The sequence below is a fragment of the Gavia stellata genome, chromosome 4 (genome assembly GCF_030936135.1).
Source record: "Gavia stellata isolate bGavSte3 chromosome 4, bGavSte3.hap2, whole genome shotgun sequence".
In the NCBI taxonomy this organism is placed as follows: Eukaryota; Metazoa; Chordata; class Aves; order Gaviiformes; family Gaviidae; genus Gavia; species Gavia stellata.
The window spans coordinates 75346545-75370785 of record NC_082597.1 but is presented as its reverse complement, the minus strand read 5'-3'; the positions used below and the strand labels follow the sequence as shown (position 1 = coordinate 75370785).

Below are 24241 nucleotides of genomic sequence, written 5' to 3'. Positions count from 1 at the left end.
GTTGTGCCTTAGAGCTAAGACATAGGGTCCCATGTAATTTTTCCTACAAGACAAATTGTAGTTTCACATAAAGTTGTTTACAACGCACATACGCGTTGAGCATCAGTCACATTGCCCTGGGAAATGAATGCCTGAGGCTAAATGTTCAGCAGGCTTAAGTCAAGCAACATTTTTTTTCCTACAAGTGACATGCACTCCAGAATTTGGAAAGAAAAAGCCACATGTGCTGGAATCAAACCACTGCATTCTTTAATTACCCAAGCTTTTGAGGTGTTAATGTTAGCAAGTGAGCAATAGGTAGTATGAAGTTTCCATAGTTCCGTGGCAGAAGTTGCATGTGTATGATGCAATGATACAATTGCTTTCTACTAAAAAGAACAGCCTAGTACCATGCAGTTATTAAGAAATGCAAAGCAAATACAAGCAGAATGCAGAACATAAAACCCAGGTCTTTTTGGTACAGGAAGCTTAAGAAAGAGGGATGACTCTGTTAGGAATAAGGTGGGCTATTCAGGTGTGGGAACAGCACCTTTGGTAAAGGAGTGCCAGTGCCACCCATGGAGTTACTAACCCTTCCTCCTAGGACTGGAGATTTTGTTAGGAGGTTCTGCAGCTTTGGTCCTGCCCAATACCCGCTCATCAGGATCCCGCCTGATTCTCAGCCTAGATGCCATGGTTGCAGATCTCTTAAGGAGAATGAAAAATAGAAAGAAGGGAAAAGAAACCCCCACACCTCCACAGAGCATTTTACCGGCTTACCTGCAGGTCAGTCCTATTCCCCCTTGCCGTAAACTAAACCATAAAGGATTTGCCCATGCAAGAGTGAATGCTGGCACACTGCCAGTAGTTACTCACTTTTCTGGTCTTCCACCTTTTCTTGAAGCAACTGGCAAGTACTTGTTAAAGCTGCATTCACATCCTTGAGTTTTTGCTGCTCAGAAATGGCTTCCTCTAGCTTCCATTTCAAGGATGCGGCTTCCTCACAAGCAGAGTAAAAGGCTTTAACTTGATCCTCTGCCTAAGCACAAAACAATATTTAAGAAAAAAGAAGGGAAAGAAAAAACATAAAGCAGCCTGGCTAACACAAGGAGACTCTACAGTTCATGTAAATGAAACCAAACTGCATCTGTTCTTTCTCAGGAAGTGATAAAGCTCCCTCTGAACTTCTGCATTTCTACATTGGGGTGGACTGTGTATGGGAGCTATTTTTGGGGGGTTTTTTTGTGTTTTTTTTTCTTCTTTTCTTTTTTTTTTAAAGCCACCACAAATATGCAATGCTGCCTCTTTCATCAGCAAACTGTTGTCACCACCCCCTCAAATTTTACTTCCTCTGCTGGTTCCACTTTTGTAATGAGGCACTCCATTCTGCACATGCAATTTCCTTTCCCAAGAGCAGCGATGCGTTGTACGTAGCCTTTTGCATCTGCTTGCTTGTTTTTTGTGTAGAAGGAACTAGACTGTTCCTTACCTGTTTGCTAGCATCCTCAAGCTGCTTTGTAGCTTTTTGCAGCTCTAAGCCAAGGGCTTCTGCCTGGCCAGCAGTTTCTTCTTGTAACTGTTTGACAGTTTCTATCTCACGTTGCCTGCAGGGTGAGAGAGCACAAACCACAATCCGTTACTGACATTTTAGTGCAGGCATGCCTGGGAGATGACACACACTAGCTGTTGAGACAGGCATCAAGAACCAGATTCAGCTGTTACATTTTGCAGCTCCCCAGGATCCATCACCAGGGACTTCGTTCTTGCTAAACACAATTCAACTCAGTAGGCAGACAAGGCTTTTCTACAGCAGCTCCAGAATTAGGAAGGGGATGGAGGTTTTCCCTGGTTTCTCCCCAGCTGAATAGTGCAATGGCTGTGCCAACCCCAGCCAGCTAGGTACCATAGTGGAAGCTTGTGAAATATCCAGAGAACTCTCCAAGAGCAAGATCTTAGTGGGGCCAACTTTTGCAATTTGGTCAAAAGAATGCATTGTCTCATGGTTTGGAAGAAACAGTAATCGGATATAGAGTCAATCATTCTAGAAAAGGTACTCTGGAGCTATTACTGCAGATACACAGCTTCATCAGGTTAATTTCCCAGTGTTTCAGAGGGTATGTCACTTGACAGCAAGCAGATTCTGTCAGAACCAGTGCTAAAGACGATGGCTTTCAAGGAACCCCTTCTTTTCCACTATAGAAACCCTTTGCCCATTTCTTCTCTAACTCACCTTCAGATATTTTTTCTTGTTGCTACCACCAGAAACAATTTTGATAGAGAGGCAGCTTTAAGAAGCCAAGCCATCAGTATTTTTATCAGCTCTTTTCTGAGTGAAGGGAGAGCATGTGGGAGGTCTACATTAACAATGTTAAGTGAAAGAGAAGTCAGGCAAAAGTGAAGTATGACTGCTCTGCATTAGCTCTCAGGGATGCAAAGCCCTAGGAAGCTGCTTACACCCCAAAACCAGGTAAAGGCATACATGCAAAAATTTACATTTAGCGTAGGATAGCAGAAGGCTGACACTGTGAGTAAGCCTGGGTTCCACAAAGACAACAAATTCAGATTAGTTGTTCTGGAAAAAAAGACTTGACTAGCTACTTTTCTGAATGTCTGAGGAAAGGAGGAAGGGTGGACAGGCAGAGGTTTCCACCTGCTGCCTTTTGCTGCCATATTTGTAATGTCAAAACTCACAGAAGGAACCATGTGCCAATAAACTAAAATTTAAAGTTACATTTTCATATTTAATGAGATAACCCATTGAAGCTAAACCCTTGAAAAACTGAGACATTCTATTGCCTGGGGCTAGCAATTGTCTCCCAAAGCAATAATACCTGCAGGCATGTATTTTACAGGTCTTCTGCTTCACACAAAACCAGCAGTTTATTTAATGGTTGCACCTGTTAGATAGGCAGTGCCCTCTTACTTTAACTGCTCAGTCTGTGGTCTCCCTGGTGTTTTCAAAGACATCTCCAAGACTGTATGTTACTTCATACACAAACCTTAACTCCCACACAGAGTAATGTTATGCTAAAACTAAATCCACTCTCCAAAACAGCAGATAATTTCCTCTGTGGAAAAAAGTCTTCAGAATTCAGTAAACTTTGCTCCACAAGACAAGAAACCCAACCCAAAAAAACCCTCACCAAACAACAAAAAACACCAAACAAAAAAACCCACAACCAACCAAAGAGACACACATGCTTTGAAGGGGTACCTGGCAGAGAGCTCTTTCCTTAGGTGAAGTTGCTCTGTCTTGGTTCTCCTCAGATTGCCTGCCATTCGAATAAAATCCTTATCTAAGGATTCTTTGTATTTTTGCAAGAGATGAAGTTTCTGGATCCAAAGGTGTCTTTTTTCTCCTAGTTCTTGCTTGAGAACCTGTGGAATTTTGAAACTGAGTTGCCATGTAGTTAGATGAGGAGCAGAGCCAGAGAGTGAACCAGAGCCCCAATTGGCATGATGAGAATTGATTTCCCTGCTCCACCATTTAGTATCATCACCTGCATCCAACACTATCAGCAATAAAGGTGGATGATTGACAATATTCTGTAATCTACTCACACAGCATCTGGTTGGGGAAGGGCAGAGAGAGAAAAAAGTGAGGAAAAATACTGTTTAATAAGGAAGAGATCATAAACGAGAAATGGGTGTTTGTTTTGTACAAAACAGCATTTTGTGTAGTTTAACAGGTTAACGAAGCTACCTAAACTTCAAACCTGTGCCTTTTAACTCTTGAATCTGACAGGACATGGGGACAGACTGGCTAGACTCCTGCCAAGTGTTAGTACTTTAAGACTTTTTTAAGATGGAGCAATACATAACAGTTTGCAAAAGAAAACATAAGCCTTCCGTATGCAAGTTCAATTTGACAAATGGCTCCCACTTTTTTCAAAAGGTTACTTCTAAGTCAAAAGCCACACTCAGCCTTTCTTTCTGAGCAGATCTAGGGTACACAGATAGTCCTCTTCCTCTTTATCCCTTATAAAAGAAATACACAGTTTGCAAGTATTTATGGTAAGTGTGGCAGAAGATTACATGGTGCATGAGGTAGTCTTTACAACTTACCCCAGAAAACCTGCATCACAAGATACCTAGGTACAGCAACAAAACACATATTTCATAAGGGGAAGTTTTAATAACGACCATCTTACAAGAAGCACCAAAATTTATAATTTAGACTTCTCTGACCCTTTCTTCAAACTACAACTAAGTCTGTTGGCACCAACTGGAGTTTGTATTACAGCAAAACAAAAAAACCCAAACCAATAAATCCATATTTCAGTTTGTCATACATGCCTAGCAGATGAAATCTGTCCAAGGGATGACCCCTGTGACAAAGGCTTTCAGTTTCACCTCTGATTTGTAGGAAGAAAAAGGGGAAGATGGTAAAAACTAAGTGTTAAGTGACATTGCATCCTCTGTATTTCTCTGAACAGTGACTTGCAGTATAAAGTACCAAGAAGGAAGAATCCAGTCCTCTTTCTCTGACCTTGTTCAACTGAACATACAAAATAGATTCCTCAGCTTTTAAAGAATGCTTAATGAGAGTCAAACGGAGGTCAGATAAGAATGAGGTTCATATTTCTGGGATTTTACATTAGTCCAAAGGGGAAAACATCAATCCTACAAATACGGCAACGTTACCTACTTGCCAGTTAGAGTCTGATGTTATTCATGATCTTCAAATAAAAAAAGTGTAGCACATCAAGTATCATACTACAAAAGAGAGCCTGAGCAGTTTTTCTGGATAGGTTTACTGGGATGACATGGGATGTGACCATGTGAAATGCCCACATCCTGAAGATCAGTTTCTCAGCCAAGGAACAGGCAACACTTGCTCTTAGAAGTAGCATGGTTTTGACATAGAAGCGGTATAGGCTTATCAGGGCTCATGTGCCACAGTCTTATCTTCCAGCAGAAAAGTGAAAAAGTTTTTACTGTCACCATCTATATACGCTTAAATATATGTATATACATACAAAAATACAAGCACACTTAAAATTTACTTTATGTATAATATACTTTAAAACACTAAACCTCAGCAAAACATGTGCATAATATATTTCGCAGGAAATGGTGGGGAAGTGTTTAGGCTTCAAGTGATAGTGCATGGTCCAAGATTTAATTCATTTATCTACAAAAGCTTTCTCTGGGGGTGGAAGAAGTTACTTTGAAATTTTTTTTTTTTTATTTACTGTTGTTCAGCTCCATATACCATATTTCCCACATATCTGGCTTGTTCTAGCTAGGTGAATTGGTACATTTGACATGAAGTCACTTCCCATCCACACGGGTCCCAGAAGGACGGGACCTTTACTTTTTAAGAATCTTGTTCTTCCCTGATCCTCTGTTAGCTTAGTTCCCAAATACATCACTCTCTAAGAGTCAGAATAGGATTAATTTGCCACAATCAACTCCAACACCCACACCAAAAGTTTTTAGCGTCACATGTTTAACAGGAATACGATCCCAACATGAAAGGTAAGTTAACAAGCATCTTCAAAGCTGTCACAGCTGGAAAAGAGGAAGTTTTTAGTCAAGATCAAAAAGTTACAGCAATGCACAAGCCAGCAGTTTCCTAGAGTCTACCTAAAGTCACCCCAGGGTGAAGAGACTGAGAGACTTGCACCTTCTCCAAGGGAAGCTTTCAGGATTTACATAAAAAAGAAGAAACTAAAAAAGCTGGCTGCAGGACTGGATGGCTCCAGTGATTGCTCCCACCTGCCCAGGAAAGATTAAGAGGGCCAGCTACAAAATTTTGCAGCACTAGAGGAAAAGAAGGGTAGCTTTCTGCTTAAAAACTAACAGCTTAAGCAGCACTACTGTGGTGCCACCTGCTATTACCCAAGGTGGATGAATTGAGGTTTCTGCATCTATTAAGGAGCCAAAAGACAGCATTAATATACAGTTGGGTGCAGTTTTCTGTAACAGGGTTCCTAACAACAGATTAGTAAGAAGGAGCAGGTTAGAGGAAAAAGCTACATCCAGTAAGATAAAAATTTCAGAAACTGCTGTTACATGGGAGGGGAAGAGGGAACAAGAGCAAGAGAGTTCAGCTGTGTCCACATATTGCTGCTACCACACGGGGAAATTATTTTTGCCAGTTATCTTGAGCAAAAGCCTTTAATTTCAAGCCTCACAAAAGGTATGAGGAATAGTGAAAATACATTATGCAAGATTAAGTTGTAAAATACGTTTTTGTAGAAACTTTTCCTGTGGACCGTGTCCAGCAAAAGCAGAACTCTTTGCCTTTCAAAAGTAAGCAAACCCTATGAAGGTTTTTATTGGGAAATCTGGTTATAAAGCCACCTCCCTCCTCCTCTTGATGGTGAAACTAGCCACTACTGTAGTCAGATTCAGAGCACAGGGGAAAATGGGTGCTTGATGCACACAGAAACATGCAGTGGGCAGAAAAGCTTCATAGCTCACACAATATAGTGTTGTCATCTGACATAATTTTCCTCTTCAAATTGACTTGCTTCATCTAACCTTTCCTTCAAGCACAGTTTTAACAAAGTGAGCTCTTGCACAAGACAAGTCAGGAAAAACACAGCATTTAAGTGAAATGCAATCATCCCCTTCCTCCTCAGAAAAAAAGGTTACAAAAGATATTTCTTTCACTACAGCCACCTCTGACCCCCCAAATGGACTACCATGATTTCAAGTAATTAATATACACAGCATGCAGTGGTAAGATATCCACCTTAAGTTTTTGCACAGCCCCACCATTTCATAAAATAGCTTCAGAGAAAGTTACTTACCACAAGTTTTCTTTCCCAAGCCTGTTGCATGTTCACATCAGGATCTTTTACCCATTGTAAAGAAGTCATGACAAGCTCCTCTGCTTCAGAGGCTTCCTCTTGCTGAAAAAGAAAAAAACCGAAAAACCCATCAAAACAAACAACCAGTTACAGGGTTAGAGTAGGTGCCAAGTGATATTGTTAGAGTAAGTATGTCCCCCTCCACCCTCAAAGAAGCTATTCTTATTTTTTCAAAAGGAGTAAACATGATCTGATTATCAATGCTCGAAGAAATCCTAATTAAAAGGCTGATAGAAGACCACATCCTTGTTCACATAAGCTCTACCACTGACCAGGTTTTGCATGATAGTCTGAAATTTTTCTCCCGCGTATTCAGGTCCCTGAAGTAAAAACAGCACTTCACGGTCCAGTGTTTCATCCAGGGACGTCCATTCAATCTTGGTAATCTTTGAAGAGATGGAAGAGCCAGCTAGCTTATTTTGACATCTCCTTATTACAAACCAGCATCAGTGACATTTAGACTTTTCTGAAGTATCCCTGCATCATATTTACCAGAAGGTCAGAGCTACCGAAAGTTGAAGCTTGTAAAAGCTTTTCAAAGACATCATGGGGATTTAAAAAAAAAGCAAGCCAGCCAAGCTGCTGAGTGATCCAACGTACATTTTCATGTCAGGAGTAGACAAGAGAAAGTCAATAATTAGTTATCTTTATTCAGAAGAGTCTTTACCAAGTGATGAATAAGCAGAGTCTTTACTTGCTTTACAGGTGATTTGGTGGAATTGTATCTCATTACAGCATTTGAGAGGTAACTCACTGTGGCTGTGGGGAGCTGCAATAGGGGACAATAAGTTACTTTTGAAACAGAGCTGCCTAGTCAAGTATACCTCCCATTTCTGGGCCTGTAGTTTTAGTCCATTAGTAGATTTTTTTCTGTTGCAAATGCTAACTCTTTGCAAATGCACCACATACAAAAGCAAGTAGCAGCACAGTGAAGTCTTACAAGAAAAAATCACTGCAATACCATGTATTTGTTATCAGCTCTGCTGCACAGCTTGCACCTGAAGGGAAGACAGCACTGTAAGGAAGGATGGGACTCTATGGAATGTCTTTAGGAAAATGGGCACAGAACAGCTCAGATAAGAATCTGAACCAAAACCAAAATGTATATGTAAATTTTTTTTTATTTTTTTTTTTTCTTTTTAAGTAGTTCTCCATTGGAGTACTGGAAAGCTTCGATAACAGTAAATTAGAGCCAAAACTTCCAGTGTTATGTGAAGTGTGTCTGGTCAAAAGCGTAGTTCCCAAGAGTCACCAAACCACCTGCTGGGTGCTCTGCAGAGGATAAGGGGAACACTACAACTCCAAACCAACAGGCTCAACTGCAGTACTAAGATTTTATCAGCCTGTGCCAGACTCATCAGAAGGACACTTCTCCTGTCCTGAGCCTAAGAAAAAAAGAGTGGGACAGGACTTCTAAAGATCAGTCTCCATTATACCTGCTGAGGGGCAAGGGAATGGTACCTAGAGACAGATGCTTATCAGAGTTTCTAAAGAATAAGCTAGATGAGGACTCCACAACCTTATCAAGATGCTTACTCTAATGCTTAATTTTCTTTTTCACTACATTAGACTTCAAAGAAAAAAAGAAGCCTCCCCTCCCGCAACTGAAAAAACATTGTTTGTGTCTGGTGTAGGCAGTACAAGAAGAAACAGACTGTTACTTTCTTCTGCATAATAGCCTTTATATGGTTGAAAACTTATATCTTCTCCCATCAGTCTGTTCTTCTGCCAGCTAAATGCATGACCCTAGCTCTTCCAGATTTACTTTGTAGGTCTTATTTTCTAGATCTAAGTGTTTTGTTTACTTTTCTTTGGACTTTCTCCAATGTACTTGGGATAATATTGTAACCTTCACATTCTATGCTTGCGTGCTAAGATTAATGGCTCTGAATTCCAGGGTTATCTAATGATTTACAGAGAATGAGCTTTGTTCTTCCTTTAGTAATGCAAGACAACTGGAATGAGATTCAATAAAGATTTGATTCGTACCTCAGAAGACTGAGCAAGTTCCAGTTCACAGTGCAGTGAATTCGTCCTTTCAGGAATAGTACTGTTAAATTTACACAATGGGAAACTCAACCCATTTCTAAAAGAAGGAAAAAAAATGTATCAGCCCTTTTTGACTTTTGATGAACTGTATTTCCTCAGACTTGTTCACAATACTCACGAGAACAGCTCTTGCTGCATGTGTTGCATGTTCTCCAGTAGCTTATTTTTTTCTGTCCGCAAAGTCTAAAATATACATCAGACCTGGTTAGAGTGTTAGTTTGTCATGCAGAATAAGCATAGTATATACATGCTTTCCACTCATATAGTCAAAAACTGAACTCTGTCCCATACCTCTATTATTGAGGAGCACTCCACAATGGTTAACTTCAGTTCTTTGATGTCCTGCTCCTTCTGCAGACATTGTGGAGAAAAGAACCTTTGAAGTACACAACCCGACAACTAGCACATTGAAGTGATTTTGTAATATTTACGGCTATGATGCTTTATAACCAAACTAACACTGTACTCAAATCCTACATTACAGCAGTAAGCTATATGATTTAGGTTTGAGCAACAACCTAATTACATACAAAAATAGTTGCAAATTTAAAAGAATACCTTGCATATTGGCTAACAAAAAGCACTCAGAAGACCTTTTCTATGTAACTCCTGAAATTAAGGAGACAGAACAACTCTTTCCAGGTGCTGTGTTGTAGTTTGTTACTTACCTGGTTTCTGTACCAGCAGTAGCAGATTAAACTAGACAGAAGCACTCTAGTTTTAGCTGAAAACCTGGACTATATTATGCCTGGCATGAGTTTTAACCCCAACTGTCCCTTAAAACAAGTTGCAATGTTCTGAGTTTACTGTAATTAGTTTTCACGATTAAAGGCATATAGCATAGCACTCTGCAGATTAAACACTGCCTAATGGAAGGGTTGATAAAGAACATATCAACCCTCATGGTAAGACTGAGGAGTGAGTTAGTAGAAGTAGTAGCTTTCTTAGCATCACAAACTAGCAATGGGCTTCAGTCATGTTATGTCATTACAATAGAAAACACTGCACAGATAAGCAGAGCATTTCTTAGAGAAAAAAGGAACTTCAGGTAGGAGCTCTGGTACTCTCACCCTTTTTATGACTTCTTCCTACTCTTCCTCTTTAAAAATAGTTGAGGTTTTTGAAAGAGATGAAATACACAGCAAGCTAAGCAGGAGAAGTGAAGTTATAGAAACAGGTTTCCAACCTTGGCAGAGACAACTGATGTATGGTGCTGAAGGTTTTTTTTTTTTTTAAAAAAAACGAAACACAATCAAAAAAAGGAAAAAAATAAAGTGTTTTCTATCTTCACATACCTTCTACAGGCCCAGAAGAGAAAGGTGGTTATAATAATTTTCAGTGACATTCAATCCTATCCAATCTACCTTTAGATAAAGAGCTATGAGAGGGGGTTTTTTAGCTTACAGGTAAACCCTTATCCCACAGACCCTAATGCCAAAGTCAGTTTCCACACCAGTTTCCTCACGATTATACAAACCAGTCACCTTTATCTACAAGAACATGCAATCTCGCAGTTTGTTTGCAAAATTCCCATTTAGTCAATAGACTAAAAAAGCCTTTTTAAAATAAAAGGATACTACAGAGGCCACAAAAGCTTTTAATCGTTCAAGAAGGAGAAAGCGACAGCTATTTAAAAATAAAAAAGGTAATTAATTTGTGTCCTTAAGCTGCTTCTGGCAAAAAAACCCCCACAACACTTAAAAAAACACTCAACTACAAAATTATCAGCTGGATCACGTTGAAGTTAGATTCTCTCTTGTCACTATTTGAATTCAGCTGCACTCATTTTTGCAGACAGCCTAATAGTCAAATATTTCATCAGCTGATTTAGATCATGTTCTGCTAAATAGAAACTCCATTAGCCTAGAAGGCTATTTGCATAATTCATTAATCCAGTGAATGCCAACACCCTTCTGTGTGTTACGTCTCTCTGTTTTCTAGTACAATACACAAGTTTAAAAACAACATCAGAAATGTTCACTCTTCAGCAAAACCTAGATAATTACACCTCAGTAATGAGAAAGGGCAAATTTGCTTTTCCATTGGGCTCTGAATCACCATTTCTAATTTGACACAAAAATTAAGCAATTTAAGTAAAAGACATGAAGGCAAGGATCTTCTAAAGGCTACTTCCTTCAACAGTTGGTAGAAGAATGTACCTGCAGAAGTTTCTGTACGTTTTTCTGAAGTTTGTAAGTTTGTTTTAATAGGTTGTGATTTTTTTTCTTTTTTAAAATAAAAGCAAAATCCTGAAACCTTTAATTGTGCTGACTCATAACCAGGTCCTAAAGCAGATCTCGCCTACTTTGAAGCCATTTATAGCATCAGATTCTGTAGTGTGAGAACAGTAGAAATAGAAGTGCCACAGTGAAGACTATTGCCTTGCCTTTATACAAATCATCCCATAGTCAGTATTTTCAGTCAAGACAGTAATGAAGTAAAAGCAACTAACCTGGATCAAGCTTGCCTCTTTATTCACCACTGTGCTCTCATAGATATGTGCTTGGATCTAAAGAATGAAAAGATCAAAAATAATTCCAGTCATCAGTATGCACTATGATAGAAATAAGTCTGTTCCTATCTTCTACTTGGAAGGGAAAAAGGGTATCAACATTCCTTGCTTAGAAAAATCAAATCCTTCTTTGAATACCTTGCATGGTATATTTCAAAGTTCAAATCTTGCACCCTGTTAAAAGTGAAAGCGTTCTCAGCTTTCAGTCACCTTCGTTTCCTCTTGTCTGTCCAGGCTAATAGTTTCAGCAACATCAGCCAAAGCATGACTTTCTAATATATTTTCTCAAATAGTGTGGAAAAGGCTTCCTAAAAGTTGAACTCTGAGGCATGAATGAAACTGTGGATTGCTTATATTAGCCGAGTTGTTAGCCTCCAGACAGCAACTTTCTCAGTCAAAGCTGTCGCCCTGTCCAAGCTATGATTGCACTGAAGTTCTTAACACAGACAGGTTCAGGGCTGTCTACCTTCCAGAGGTAGAAATTCCCCTCACTAGACCCAAGTAAACTATAGGCTGCCTTTTTGTTCCTCCTAGAGTTGAAATGCTTACTTGAAGCTCTGCTGCATTTTTAGACAGCTCCAAAATCTTCTTTTGAAGTCCATCGGTGTCCATGCTATTCCTAATGTTCTGAACAAGACACAGAGCGTTTAGACACAGCTGGATTGACAGCTTCTCCTTGAAGAAACTAGGCAAAATGACATCTCCACCCCCAAGCTACTGCCTACTCTAAAGCACTGCCAGAATTTATGCACGTAAGTTGCATGTGCTTGCCCCACCGAAACTGTTTCTGCTCCTTTTTCCCCCCATTTCTCCAGAGCACTGTTTGAAGAGAAAACCTCAAAACATGATTTATAAGTACTACCAGACCTAGAAAGCTAAAAAAACCTCAAAACTTTCAGGCCTGCAGCACGAGAATTATTTTTGGAAAGATGCAGTTTAATAATTATTTGCACTTATGAGCTTTTTGGAAAGACTAATCTTGCACATGGTAAACATGCAAAGAACAATGACTACCATGTTGTTATAATAGCTAATAGATTCCCGAATCTGAGGTGCTTCTTTTCTTTACTATGTATGATTTAACCTGTTTCTCTGTTTCATCCTAAATAGTCTAAAATACAGGCTGTAAGCATGTATTAAAACATTTTATCACCTAATAATAACTGGTTTATAAAATATTTACTTTAATGAAATAAATAGAAGAAAGTACGAATGAATAGCTCTCCTCTGAACAAAAAAAAAAAAAAAGAAAAAGAAAGCCTACAGGTATAGCTTCATTAGCAGTATATTCCCTACAAGTCTCCTGCAGGTCCTTGGCCAGTGTCAATGGATCCATCTGTGAGGGGAGCCCCCAGCCACTGCATTGTTTTGGAGTTACAGCTCTATACAGGGCTCCTCCTTTGGATCTTAAAGGAGGGAAACAGAAGTGGATAGGAAATAAAAAGTGTTAGAGGGAGATTATTTCAATATAGATTTAGTATATTTATAGCTCTGTTAATTAGAAATATTTAGAATTTGTCTATAAAGCTTTGAAAAAGAGGGAAAAAAAGCTGTTTGTCTCCCATACTGTCTCCCATACTTTCCAACCTCGTATCCTTACTTACCCAGCAAATGGAAAGTCTGAAGCACAGTGCAACTTCAAGATATAAAGTTTTATGATAAGTCATCCTTGTAAAATGTAAGATATTTTAATAACTAATTAGTATGTCAGGCTTCCAAGTCTGACAAACATTTCATTTGTTAATGGTGAGCTTTTAGCTAGACAAGAACATGTACTTGCAAAGTCATGATTTACTTTACCTCTTCCTGGAGAGAAGTAATTTGGATGATGAGAGACTGATTTTCTTTTTCCTGATCAGGTTTATTTAAAAGAAAAGAAAGAGAGAGAGAAAAACAAAATAGTTGTTTTTAGCATGTCAAGTTCAACATTCAAAGCCAAGCTAAACTAAAAAGCAACAGACCAAACACACTCAGAGCCCAATACAAAGCTATGGTGTTGCATTCCTTTGCTTTTTAAACCAGAGTAAAAACTCACACCACTAGATGACAGGAAGGAGGTATTCAAGGACTGAGTGAGCAAGGCAAGTTGTGTTCATGCTTGAGTTAAGACAAATCTGGAAAGCCTATGTGCCACACTACTTTTTTTTTTCCTATCAAACACAAAGAAAGCTAGTAGTATCCCACTCAGTGCCTCCATTGCACGGCGAACAGTAACTAAGGGACTTAAAAGCACAACTACAAAACTTCTAATAATATTTGTCTTTCCCATCCCACCTCCTTCTCACAAGGTGAGTTGTGCACGTAACCTCAAATTAAAGGAAAACAAAACATACACACACTGCAGCAGGATAGCACCAAAAAAATCTTGTGTTCTTGCTTGGCATGGAAGACTTTTTTTGATTTCTAAATACCCACCATCAGCAGTGCACAGAGCTATGGAACACCAACTTACAGCTACGCCCACATCGTAAGATGCAGAGATGCCACTGTAGTGTGAACAACACGTATGGCAACAACACAAACATATGTTCTCTCAAGAGCCTACGCGCTGGTGTCTGGCAACACCTGCTAAAGCTGCAGCCACATCAGCCTTGTTAGCAGGCTGCTTTACACCTCTTACAGTCACACAGGTTTTGCTACTCAGACACCTGGGCTGCAACTGAGATGCTCTCATGTAGGCAGCTCGTGCCCTTTGAGACACACCAAGGTGTGCTGCCTGGCTGCCAGCTGTCAGTCCAGAATGTACAGGTTTCTGATAGGCCCTTGTCATACCTGCTAGCCAATATGGACATCGACAATAACCTAAGGGTGTTTTGGAAAATGACTCTTGTGTGGACATCCAAACCAAGTGTCCTGTCCCTGCTGGTTCTAGAGAAGTCACATGAATTTCTGGCAGAATATCACCAATTTCAAAACAGACAGAGCTCAACGATGGCAGCATGAGAGCTGTTATCTTTAAGCACAATTATATGCGAGACTGGCCCTTTTAATTTTCTTGATTGTAACTGACAAGTCAAAGAAACTTCCTTGCAAAAACTCCAGTGTTTTCATAATACTAATAAATCGCATTTCAAACATCCTCGAAAAGCCTCAGTACCTACTGACACAGAGAAGGTCATACTGCTGATTTTTACAGTCTGAGCTGTCATGCCATTGTTATACCAAGGTATGAGACATTGTACAATGTAAGCTAAGAAATAAGAGCACCTACTAGCTGTTTATTCTGGCAGAGAATCTGCTGTCTCTTCTCTTCTGACAGGTTCAGGTTGCTTTTTGCTTCTTCTAGTTCTTCTTCCAGTGATTTGGCTTTCAGCACAGAATGCTGGATGCTGCGTGGGGGGAAGAAAATCCAGAGAAAATTTGGTGAGTTACTGTTGGTATTTCAAGCCTATCTAATGACCAATAGTATTTTTAGAAGCCACCAGGGACAACTTCTTTGGCACAGATACTTAAAAGAAGAGCAACAATCAAGTTTAAGCCCATCATTTTTGTCCAGTAAGTAAAGGCTCATGGACTTACCCTCTATTTATCACCCCCTTCCACTCTCACAGTAAGGGATGAAAGCCCAGGCAAACATAGCATCCAAGATTTCATGCTTTTGTTTGCATCCCACCTAACAATCTAGCTTGTTATGGTCAAATATATCAGGTTACGTGAGCACATAAGCTCTTTACAATACTTAAGATCTTTACAATACTTAATTGTTAGCAGTTAAGGAAACCATTTCAGTTCAGTTTTCAAGGATAAGCTATGCATCATTTTCTTACCCTGATACGATACCCCAAACAATGTATATTTAACAAATGGGGCAAAGCCCTTTTCCTGGCTTGCTCTAGGCTGCAGAGCATCCCAGAGCACATTGTCTAACATGAGGGCACATATCCCATGCTAGTTATGCTGCAGGACTCTTGTCTTAATCCCCCCAGAAGATACTGGGAATGGTTTGGCAGTTGACATAACTATATTTGAATTAAATGGGTCAGATGAGCATTATGAACTCATTGTAAAAATAGGCTCATACTTGTGGCATTGATAGGTCCCCAGGCTGCAGCAATACTAAGCTAGTGAGAAAACTCACTTTAGTTCCTCAAGGGACTAGCAAAATAGCTCTTACGTGCTCATTTCCCCTCTGCTTGGCAGCAAGCGTGTGGTCTAGGATTGGAAGTCTTCCAGCATTTGGCTGTTCTCTTGGTAATATTAAGTCTTTTTTTTTTTAATTTAAAAAAAATATTGTTTGTTTGATTTTGCTTTATCCTAAGACTTTGCCAGTATGCACCCGCAGCACCTCATGCTGTAAGAGCCAAGCTATAAGATGAATGACTGAATTTATAAGAACCAGGAGGTACAGAGCAGAGCAATCAGGTAAGAGGGATAAACCTTACAGATACTGCATTAAGTCAAGAAAGTTGCTGTCATGAAGCACTGGTGAGGCTAAAAGCATAAAGCAAGGCTGGACCACTTGGAAGAAGATAGGTCTACCCATGGCCATTACACTGTAGACCTGGTGCCATCAGGGTCTCCCACCTTTTTATTTGTTGACGTAGATCTTCATTATCCACCAATAGCTTATTGTTGGTCTCATCCACAGCTTCCAGTGTGAGCTTCAGCTTGTTGTTCTCTTCCTGAAGCTTCTGGTTGTTGTACTGCAGGTCCGCAACACAGGTTATCAAGTCAGAAGTCTCCCTGTTCCAGTAACAAAACCAGGAAAGACTGAGAAAGGTGATGTGATCCAATTTAGACTTTTTAAAAATCCTGATACTGTGCTGCACTGATTAGAGAGGTGAAAGGAGAGCCCACAGAGGACTTTTAACACTGCAGTGTACAGTTATTTGGTCTGCACAGAGATATCGGACCATCTTCAGATCAGTTCTGTAATTCTAAGGACACCAGGAACTGTTTTGTTTTTAAGCACTTTTTTTTTTTTAAACACATACTCCCTGCAATTGAAGTATGCTACCAGACAAGTGCCACATCTGGATGTCTGCATGACAGTATCTTAAGCCTCTGCTAATCACCTCTTAGGCCACCACTAATACTTTTGTATTAACTCCACAACTTCTGGATCCTTTCTTTTCCCCTAAACCAGCCCCCACTTACACTTTCAACTGAAACTTGAACAAGAATCACCTCTTTGAGATACTAAGAAATGATAGGGAAGCATCATAAGGCAGATCTTAAGATTTTTGACTATGCATAAAATGCGAAAGTTATCTTTGAAATTTCTGGTGTTTAAGTGCTTTGCTATTAACAGAATCCAAGTCAGAGTCATGACTATAAAAAATAAAACACCAAACAAAACCAAGGACCAGATTTTCAGAACATAATGTCTTCTATTGTCATACACCTAAGAACTTGGAGGAGGAAATAAACCAGTTTAAAAAGAAAGAGAAACACATGGCAAAACTTTGACCACAAGAGAGTAAAAATGCAAGTGGACACAGAAGTACCAAGATATCAGTAGAAAGTTACTAGTGTGTTTTTAAGTTTGAGCAGAAGCTACGAGGAAGAACGTCATAGCATCAAGAGCTAGTGCAGACTAAGGTCAGCATTGGAAACTCTGCCAAGATAGTTTTCCGAAACAGTGGTTCTGGGAAATGGTCTCAAGTAATTCAAAGCTAGGAGTACTAAATTCTGAGAAAGAATTGCTTAAATGGACTTACATGTCTCCTTTAGACACATCACCCCCAAAGGCCTCCAAGCTTCCTGATGTAACATTCATCTGGACATGCATCTTTTTTGCTGAAAGAGGTGGGGGTTTTGGTTATAAAGTAAGAAAGTGGAGTTTTCCTGAATAAAAACAGAATAAAATGGTCTGCACCTTCAGAGGTGTTTGCATGCACTTTAACTTCCCAGTCTTCCATGCTTGCTGTTGGTTTCTCGGTGGCACCATCTTCCCTGAAACAAGGAAGCATCAAGAGTCACAAAATCAGTACGAAACTAGAACGCTTAACAACTTTGTAACATTTAAAAGCTTTCAGCCAAAACCCACACCGTGGTCACAGTATCCTGATACCATCTTTGTTCCAGAGTATGGAAGGCTCAAGCTACAGGAGAACTTTCTACTCTCCTGTTTTCACAGAAGCTTTTATGAGATACATTGATAAAGAGCTATTACCATTTTCTCTTACAGTCTTCGATCCACTCTTTCATGATGGCGTGATATGTTTCCAGGTCCACGGAGACGTCTTTTTGATCTGGGTCAAGCATGTTGCACAGCTCTTCAAGGCCACTATCTTCCGATCCCCGACTAGTTGTATGTCTCAAATAATCAACTATCTTGGAAACTGCTACTTTTCCTAAAATAGATACAGGTGTCCATGAGCCAGACTCTGAAATCTAGTAGGCCATTATAAAAAGCTGTATAAGGGCATGCAACTGATCTGCACTAATGTGTATTCAATTGCCCTCAAGAGCTGTAGACAAGCCACTGATCCCTGCAGTTCTAGTGTGACCTGTAAGGGAATAATTTAGACCTTTTGTTTGATTTTTCTAATACAGAAGTGTGAAAGTCCAGTTTACTACAACAGTTTAAGAAAAACAAACTCAACACATTTGCTATACTACTACTTTCAGGTCTCTCATCAAATTGGGCAAACCCTGTGACTGACATTATCTTACTCTGCTAGACAACTCCTTTCTTGACCGCTTTTAGTCATGTTTGATATGGAACTTGGAGGAATTATCTCTTGTTCTGAAGTTTCCCAAAGTTCTCTTTTCTAACAGGAAAAAGCCTTAGAGAAGTAAATGGTCATTCCCGACAAGGTTGATTGCTAGAAGCATGGTGCTCCTCTACTTCCTCTGTGCTAAAATACAGCAAAGATCAGCTGGGGGGGGAGGGTGGGCGGGGAGGGTGCAGGGGAAGGAAGGAGGAGGAGGGAAGAGACAGGCACCATGCAAAAGAGGCACAGACATTTATTCTGCATCTGCCACACGTACAGCCACCCAGCTAAGGGAGCTAGTCAGCCTAAGCATATCACAGATTCACATGTCTCAGGAATCATAACACAATCTCAGCCTTGAAAGTTTGTTGAGAGGAGAATAAAACAGATCAATGAAAAGCCACTGACAAACCTGTATGCTCTATGTCACATGCACAGAAGATAGTGGTCAGTAGGTCTTCTTCACAGATCAAGCTCACATCATACATATTGTCAGATTTGTACCCCAGGGACTGCTTCCATCCTATGAAGAATAAATTTGTTATTGTCCATCTTTATTTGCTCATAGTAAGTTTCATGCACCACAGCTTCTAACTACAATATTATGTTTGCAATAGCACGAGCACACCTAGCATACCACAGCTTGAATGACACTTTTTTTTTTTTTTTAAGGATGATTAAAAAACCCCCCCAAAAATGACCAACCAGCTTCCACCCCCACCCCCCAGTAAAAACAGAGCTTTTACTGCCAGATAACACCAGGAACTCTTCATAGCTGGAGCCTCCGTGTTGGGAACTGCTTTACATACGCATCTACTTCTACACATGCGTTTTTGGCAACTCCAGCTATTCTTTAGCATGAAGTAAACATATAAACCAGAACATTTTAAGAGTCCAGCTAGTTTTCTCTCCCCCTCCAGATATATTTTAGAGAAATCACCATGGTCTGATTAAGTTATTAAGAAAGCAATCCTTTAAAAAAAACCAAAAAAATCCAAACAAAAAGCCACACCCAAATTCATATCTTTTTATATTAAAGGCAGATTAAATTAAGAGCCATATCTCTTATCCACAAAAAGGAATTGGCAAGTTTGGAAAAGTTTTTGACGTGACTTATTACTTCCTCACTTTTTAATTTTCCTTTAAAAAAATATTAAAGTGAATTTAAGATTTTACTCAGCTCTTTTGCAGTCTTATTGAATTTGAGTGATTATAAAACATATTGTTACTACCTTAAGTAGTAAATAAAATGTCATCTATGTAGGTGGAATATTTGGATGTCTAGGATTTTTGATTGGGAGAGGTTTTCTTGCCCAGGAATTTTACCTCTTTCACTCAAAGATAATCTCTTTGGCACAGGAGATTGGATCACAGCACTTTCTGACTTTTTATCAGATGTGAAGAAATATAAATTTGGACTTGACGTAAGATACTTTTGTTCACGAAGCACACCTTTAGATTCACCATTTGATAAAGCACACAGTTTGTTCTGGGTATTTGCCTCTCTGGATCTGAAGTAGGATGGAGAACTATTCTCCATGGAGCATACTGGCATCCATGAGTTGCTGGATCTCTCTTCACTTTTAATGATTGAATACGTAGCATTTGCAGAACAGGGGTCAGAGATGCGCCCGAGACAAGGTGACAGCAACTGCAAGTCTGCAGAGAAAACACTGTCATTGCTGGGACTGATTAAGTGCGGACCAGTACTATCATGACTTCTAAAAGTTCTTTTCTTCAGTATTTCTTCTAGATTTTTTTTGATATTGCACTGTGGGCTGTCAAAGTTCCGGGACTGAAATTTTGGTATCTGCAAAGCAGGGTTAGAGACTTGGTCCATCATTTGGATAGATTTGATCTTTCTGCATATACTGTCCACTGGGTTATGATGCCGTTTGTTAGCTCCACGATCTGAAGACATTATAAATTCGCCTTTTTTGCCAAGTACCTGGAAAGAATAGGGGCAAGATATAACAGTCAGGATGATCAACATACACATATCCTTTGTGCCAATTTTTCCTTTCAGCAGACAACTTGGAGCTTTGGTATCAAGTGATTTAAAAATCCTTGGTCCACATACCATCTGTGACAGAAAACTTCAGTCATGATGTTTAGTTCTCCAGGGAACTAGAAGTGATGTTGATTTGGAAAAGGTGGGGAAGAAAGACTTTCTGAAATCTCACTGCTTATTCTTATAAATACAATAACCACATCAGGGATGGGGGCAAGGGGAAATAAGAGCTGAAGAACTCCCTGCAACCTAGCAGTTGACTATCTTTTTAGATTAAAGGAAGCACTAAGCAATATTACTCAGACCAGCTTATCCCAAATTGGGTATTTCTTTTTTACATAAAAAGTGTTCATTAAAAAGAAACAAAAACCTCACACAACTTTTGTAACTATTACTTCTGTTTGCATTTGTAGCAGGTACTTCCTCCCCTGGTTCCATGGCTTTTTGCTCAGGTCTAATAGCAGCAACTGTCCAGCTATTTACTGAAGGTATCTCCTACAGCTATAGACAGTTTCTGATCTCTTTCAGTAGCCTCCCAGCCAAACCCTGCAGCTAGAGCTACACAAGTCAGTTGAAGTATTCTGAGCCTGCAGCTTTCTCGATACCATCTCATGACAGGTTTCAGAAGCCAAGATTTAAATGAAGTTTACTTTCAGGAAAATATTAGGCTGCCTTTCTGGGTTTTCTCTTTGTGGGTACTGGCTTGGGGGATGTGGGAAAAGCGAGTGCAACAAGAGTTTCAGCATTTCAATGAGCCTACCAGAACAAAAAACCAAACCCCAGTTGTTTCTTATACTAATTAGCCACAACTACAGCTGTCACACTACGACACAGGGAATTACCCAAGAAACATACCCTACAGAAGCACTTCAGCTCTATTTGTATTTTTATTATCTTTTTAAATATTGTCAGGAGACTAGATATTTCCAATAAGATAAGCATGCGTGTGGGGACCAAGGTATGGAAGGTGTGTTTTGCAGGCATAAAGCCACGTTTCAAGTGAGATATCTGCCTCTACCTTGAGATTTGCAACCTTCTCCTCTGAACTGAGTAGTTGGGAGCTTTCATTTGACACTACCCCACTGTGGACTTCACTCACAGTTCCTCACCCCAGAAAAGAGCATCTGCTGAAACATCAGCACTGAGAAACACCATCCAACAGCCAGCATAACTCAATGAATGTTATCAGACTTGAACAGAGCTCTGTGACAGCCATCGGCAGCTTGACTGAATCTTTGTCATTGGAAAGAAACAAGAGGGAAACAAGCAATGCTATTGGAAGTTAACTATGACATTTAGATCATTATAAGAGATATATTATTCATAAAAATATGCACCAGATAAAGCTAGCCAAAGCTCCCAAGAATCGGATTTTAAGCGATATTTTGCACCCAATATTGCAGCTTCCACCACACTATCACTTTCCACTCATCAACTCTGAAAATATACTGTATTGCTTCTCTCGAGAAGATTACATACAATGTTAAAAAACAAAACCCAAAACACACGCAAAACCCAAAACTTGCATTGAAGTAAGAAGCAGGGACGCAGTCAAGAGTCCAGTGTATGTTAACTGCATAACCTACATGACCAGCAACACCAGACCTCAGATTGTCCAAGGCTGGGTTATAGTTGTAGCCAGCCTAGCTGAATAGTACCATTACAGATCAGAGTTCTGTTAGGGGTAGCAGGAGAGGAAAATTAAACAGTCGCTTTATAACTAGAGCGCACGAGGTGGTATGTGCATGTGACAGGGACTGACGTGGTTGCCTGCAGGGGCAGAACAGCAGACTCTTTGACCCTGAAGGGATTTTCCCCTGCATAGTACAAAAACCAACTTGCCCCCAGAAGGATATAGACTTCACTGAACTATGCCTTTTTACTCAAACTGTGCATCAAGAAATAAAATGAAGCAACTGCCCCAAGAATTTAGGTCCCTGCTTTTCTTTTAAGTAGAAAAAATAGTTCTTTTCTCAAAAACAGCAACATGCTTCACTAGCATTTAACATAAGAGTTGCCACTTGTATAATCTTGTGAAGCAAAGAGGAAAAATCACATGTAAGTATTTATTAATCTAGATTGCAATAGACATAAATACTCAATATTTTACTTAAATTGGTTTACTACAAGCTTTCTACAAGCCAGCAGCTCCATTTTATATATGCAGAGTCAAGATCTCCAAATTTATTTTTCTACTGTTGTTTCTCTAAGTAGTAACATTTACCTTAATGAACATGTCTTTAGCCACAGGAAAACTTAAAAAAAAAAAAATAATAACATTAGTAAAAGTCTCAGAATAATTCTAGAGAAGAGACTGCTTTTTATTATTATGGCTGATTTAAAAGATTTACTCCTTAAAAATAAATGCCAGGAATTTGAAGCAGTATCCTATATTAAAGATACAGAATGTCTTTCCAAAGAAAAACTTAAAAACATTACAGTTAGATTCAAGTATATTCTCTAAGTGCACAAGAACCTTCAAGCAGATACAAGTGACCCCTCCATTAAAGAATATTAGCCCTTTTAACTACAATGTGTTTTTAAATATTGCTTGTAACTCCCCATAAAAAAAACCAAAAACAAACCAGTCCAAAACCTTATACTTACAATAGCATATGGAAAAATACCTTCTAGTCCTCTCCGGTAGTGATAACACAGGATAACAAAAGGTATTTTAGCTGTTCCTCTGAGGAGGACTAGCTGAATGAACTTTGGTACTCAAATTAGCAGAGGGCTCATTTGGTGGAAAATCAGCTTTACAAGGTACACCTGTTGCTGCCTGCCACTCAGCAATCAGGCTGAGAGGGGCAATGAGCTGCCATGAGGTGCAAATCAACCATCAGTCTCCAGCCTTCTAGCCCTTCTACTTGTTTTCTCACGGCTCTCCTGCAGCTGTTAAATGAATTGCCTGGAATTTCAAGGCATCCTGAAGTCTCCCTGCTATCCTACCCTTATTTTTAAACCAGTGAGAAAAACAATGATACAGCTCACTGCTGTGTCTGAACTCAGGTACCTGGGATGTTTCTCACTTCTATTAGCAGTTCTTTCTTCCTTTTCCCACCTACTGCAAACTTTCAGACAGGAGCAGATCTCTCCTAGTTTCCCCTGCGACAATTTGAGCAGTGAATCCAGAAACTGTATAAATTTCATAGCTCTTACCACTTTTTAAAGGAAGGCAAAAGTTGAAATGTCTTGGGCTGACGGTGTGTTAAAGAGTCTCTGCATGACTGTCTGCTCTGCACTTGGTTCTGTGAGCAAAAAAAAGAGTTTTGTCATTAGGACTGTTAACCAAGTCCTCTTTTTAGTATTAAATTCTCAAACAAGATTTGCATTTTAACACTGTGGATCTTTAGATATATGCTGTACAAAAAACTGGAAATAGAATAATGTTGTTGAGGGAATACTACTGCCTACCCGGTACCTACTCACTGCACAGCCCATCAGACTTCTCCAAACACTTGGAGAAATGACACCTCCCAATTTACCACAGGCTATTTCAGCACTCCTGGAAAAAAAGTAAGAAGTGCTCTCACAGGTGCTTTGTGATTAAAACCCAAAATGTGGAAGTGAGCTGACATTGCTGTTCCCTGTTTTGTGGGAAAACTGTTAAATAAAAGTGAAAACTTGGCACTGTCACCCAGCAGCATTACTAAAGTCCATGGAGCTGATGCAACCAGTTCTGGTTTGATAATCAGATGGGTTTTTTTGACTAGAGACTCTTTCTTCCAGGAGTAAAGCTGATAATAATATAAAGGTAACATTTCTGAGATCAAACCAATCCAGATGAGGATGTCTTCTCTTTTCTTTGAGAGATTTATGTGTATGGGAAGATTTTTAAATTATTGGTTTGAGGATAAAACCTCCAACATAAAAACAGCACCCCTATTTTTTCATACCTTGACAGGAACAAGTGATCTCTACTCAGGGAGGCTCCTCCAGGTGACAATGTTATTTATGCTGCTGTACAGCTAGCATAGTAGGCAGTGAGCAGAGGCAGGAGCAAACGACCCTTGCGTATTGTTGCAAATGAGTGGTTGAGGCTGCTTAAAGAATCACCGTCAAGGTTATTGGTAAAAGCTATTTTAATAGAAGTTTATAAAAATGCGACTTGACAGAATTCAATGGCAAGGTTCACTCTACTATTTATGAAAAGATACAAAGGAAAATCAAATTAGAATCATCTCAGAATGATTTATACATAGACACTGGA

At 39.5% G+C, this 24241-nt stretch overlaps 1 protein-coding gene across 1 annotated transcript in view; it reads right to left on the bottom strand.

Annotated features, from left to right (window-relative positions):
* The window catches only part of IRAG2 (inositol 1,4,5-triphosphate receptor associated 2), a 39161-nt gene extending 19205 nt beyond the window's left edge, over positions 1-19956 (bottom strand). The window contains exons 1-18 of the mRNA XM_059817040.1: positions 19347-19956; positions 18433-18543; positions 17477-17657; positions 17180-17256; positions 17022-17100; positions 15886-16044; positions 14573-14690; positions 13162-13212; positions 11911-11988; positions 11302-11358; positions 9141-9200; positions 8968-9032; positions 8790-8886; positions 7073-7186; positions 6741-6842; positions 3194-3357; positions 1469-1583; positions 856-1018 (exon numbers count right to left, since the gene is read on the bottom strand). Coding sequence (XP_059673023.1) covers positions 856-1018; positions 1469-1583; positions 3194-3357; positions 6741-6842; positions 7073-7186; positions 8790-8886; positions 8968-9032; positions 9141-9200; positions 11302-11358; positions 11911-11988; positions 13162-13212; positions 14573-14690; positions 15886-16044; positions 17022-17100; positions 17180-17256; positions 17477-17657; positions 18433-18543; positions 19347-19941 — 2386 coding nt within the window. The 5' untranslated portion in view covers positions 19942-19956. The remainder of the gene's footprint in view (positions 1-855; positions 1019-1468; positions 1584-3193; positions 3358-6740; positions 6843-7072; positions 7187-8789; positions 8887-8967; positions 9033-9140; positions 9201-11301; positions 11359-11910; positions 11989-13161; positions 13213-14572; positions 14691-15885; positions 16045-17021; positions 17101-17179; positions 17257-17476; positions 17658-18432; positions 18544-19346) is intronic.
* Positions 19957-24241: the final 4285 nt, after the last annotated feature.